The 1,467-nt window shown below is 41.2% G+C and overlaps 1 protein-coding gene across 1 annotated transcript; it reads left to right on the forward strand.

The window, feature by feature from the left end:
* Positions 1 to 389: 389 nt before the first annotated feature.
* On the forward strand, positions 390 to 1,070 carry LOC145949917 (uncharacterized). The gene has a single exon (XM_083060825.1). It carries the CDS (start codon positions 390 to 392, stop codon positions 1,068 to 1,070), a length of 681 nt encoding a protein of 226 aa, XP_082916951.1.
* The last annotated feature ends 397 nt before the right edge of the window (positions 1,071 to 1,467 follow it).

Genomic DNA, 1,467 nt, shown 5'->3' on the forward strand with positions numbered 1-1,467 from the left:
CCCGTCAACACAGGCGTCATCAGAGTTCCCACGTGCTCTCACGCGCCGTTTTCCTCTCTGGTTCTGTCAAGCGCGTACTGTTCACGCGCCGCTGTCTGTTCGTCGGAACCTCCTCACTCCGCCACTGTCTTGTTCGTTGGAGCCTCCTGAGCCTATTTCTGAACTCAGTTTTGTGATTTGACCACTATTTAAGGTGTGGGCCTGCGTTTCTCTTCTGCTGTTCTTCTCTCCCTTAATACATGTTTTTCTTATGGCATCTCCAGGCCCTGTTTTGTCTCTCTGGCACTCCGACCATAACCACGGAGAAACTCAATGAAAAAAATTATTTATCATGGGTTGCCTCTGTGGAACTATGGTTCCTTGGTCAAGGGTACCACGATCACTTAGAAATGGAAAACGTCGAGGGTTCAGATGAAAGCCGAGCTAAATGGAAGAAGCTTGATTTTCAACTATGTGCTGTGTTGTGGCAGTCGATTGAGCCCAATATTTTGGGGACCCTTAGAGCCTTCAAAACTTGTTCTTTCTGGAAAAAGGCTCAAAATATTTATGTGAATGATATTCAGAGGTTATATGATGCTACTCAGAAAATAGCATCCTTGAAACAAATTAATCATGAAATGACGTCTCACATTGTTGAAGCCCAATCTGCTGTAGAAGAACTAAAAATGTTCCTGACAGATGATTCATTAGAGGGGATAAATAAAAAACTTGATAGGCTATATATGGTGCTGATCCTCAAAACATTGCACCCAGACTTCAATCATGTCCGTGACCAAATTCTGACCGTACACGAGATTCCTTCAATGGACAACCTAATAACTAGACTTCTTCGTGTCCCTACAGAAGTGAAGAATGAAAATTCTAGTGGAATTGTTGAAGCTTCTGCAATGGTTTCAAGTCAGGGTAGAGGTGGTCGTGGAAATCGAGGAGGAAGAGGAGGTAGAAGTGGTCGTCCTCAATGCTCATACTGCAAGAGGATGGGTCATACCCAAGAGAATTGTTATTCTCTTCACGGTTTTCTAGAGAAGATTGCAAATCTGTCCAAGTTTGAGAAATTAGGAAAATCTTAGAAGAAGGTTCCTGAAGATGACTATCAGGAATATATTCAATGGAAATCTATGAATGAAGCTCAATCTTCCTCTACCACTACTGTTTCTACAGCTTGTATTTCTCATTCAGCTGCAAATCAAAGTCCATGGATCATTGATTCAGGAGCCTCTGATCACATAACTGGTAATAATTCTATGTTTTCTTCCATGTCCCCATTTAAATCACCTCACCTTATTACCTTAGCAGATGGATCCAGAATTGCTCCTAAAGGAATCGGTCAAGTCTCTCTGTCTCTCTCATTAAATTTAAACTCTGTTTTGTTTATTCCTAATTGTCCTTTCAACTTAATCTCTTTAAGCCAGTTAACCAAATCCTTAAATTGTTCAGTAACCTTTAGTGCTGAATCTTTTGTTATTC

The sequence above is a fragment of the Cajanus cajan genome, chromosome 7 (genome assembly GCF_000230855.2).
Source record: "Cajanus cajan strain Asha chromosome 7, NIPB_CcT2T_4, whole genome shotgun sequence".
In the NCBI taxonomy this organism is placed as follows: domain Eukaryota; kingdom Viridiplantae; phylum Streptophyta; class Magnoliopsida; order Fabales; family Fabaceae; genus Cajanus; species Cajanus cajan.

What these genes read in the sequence shown, in the direction of transcription:
- LOC145949917 (XM_083060825.1), top strand. Translation starts at nt 390, where the DNA reads ATGGAAAACGTCGAGGGTTCAGATGAAAGCCGAGCTAAATGGAAGAAG.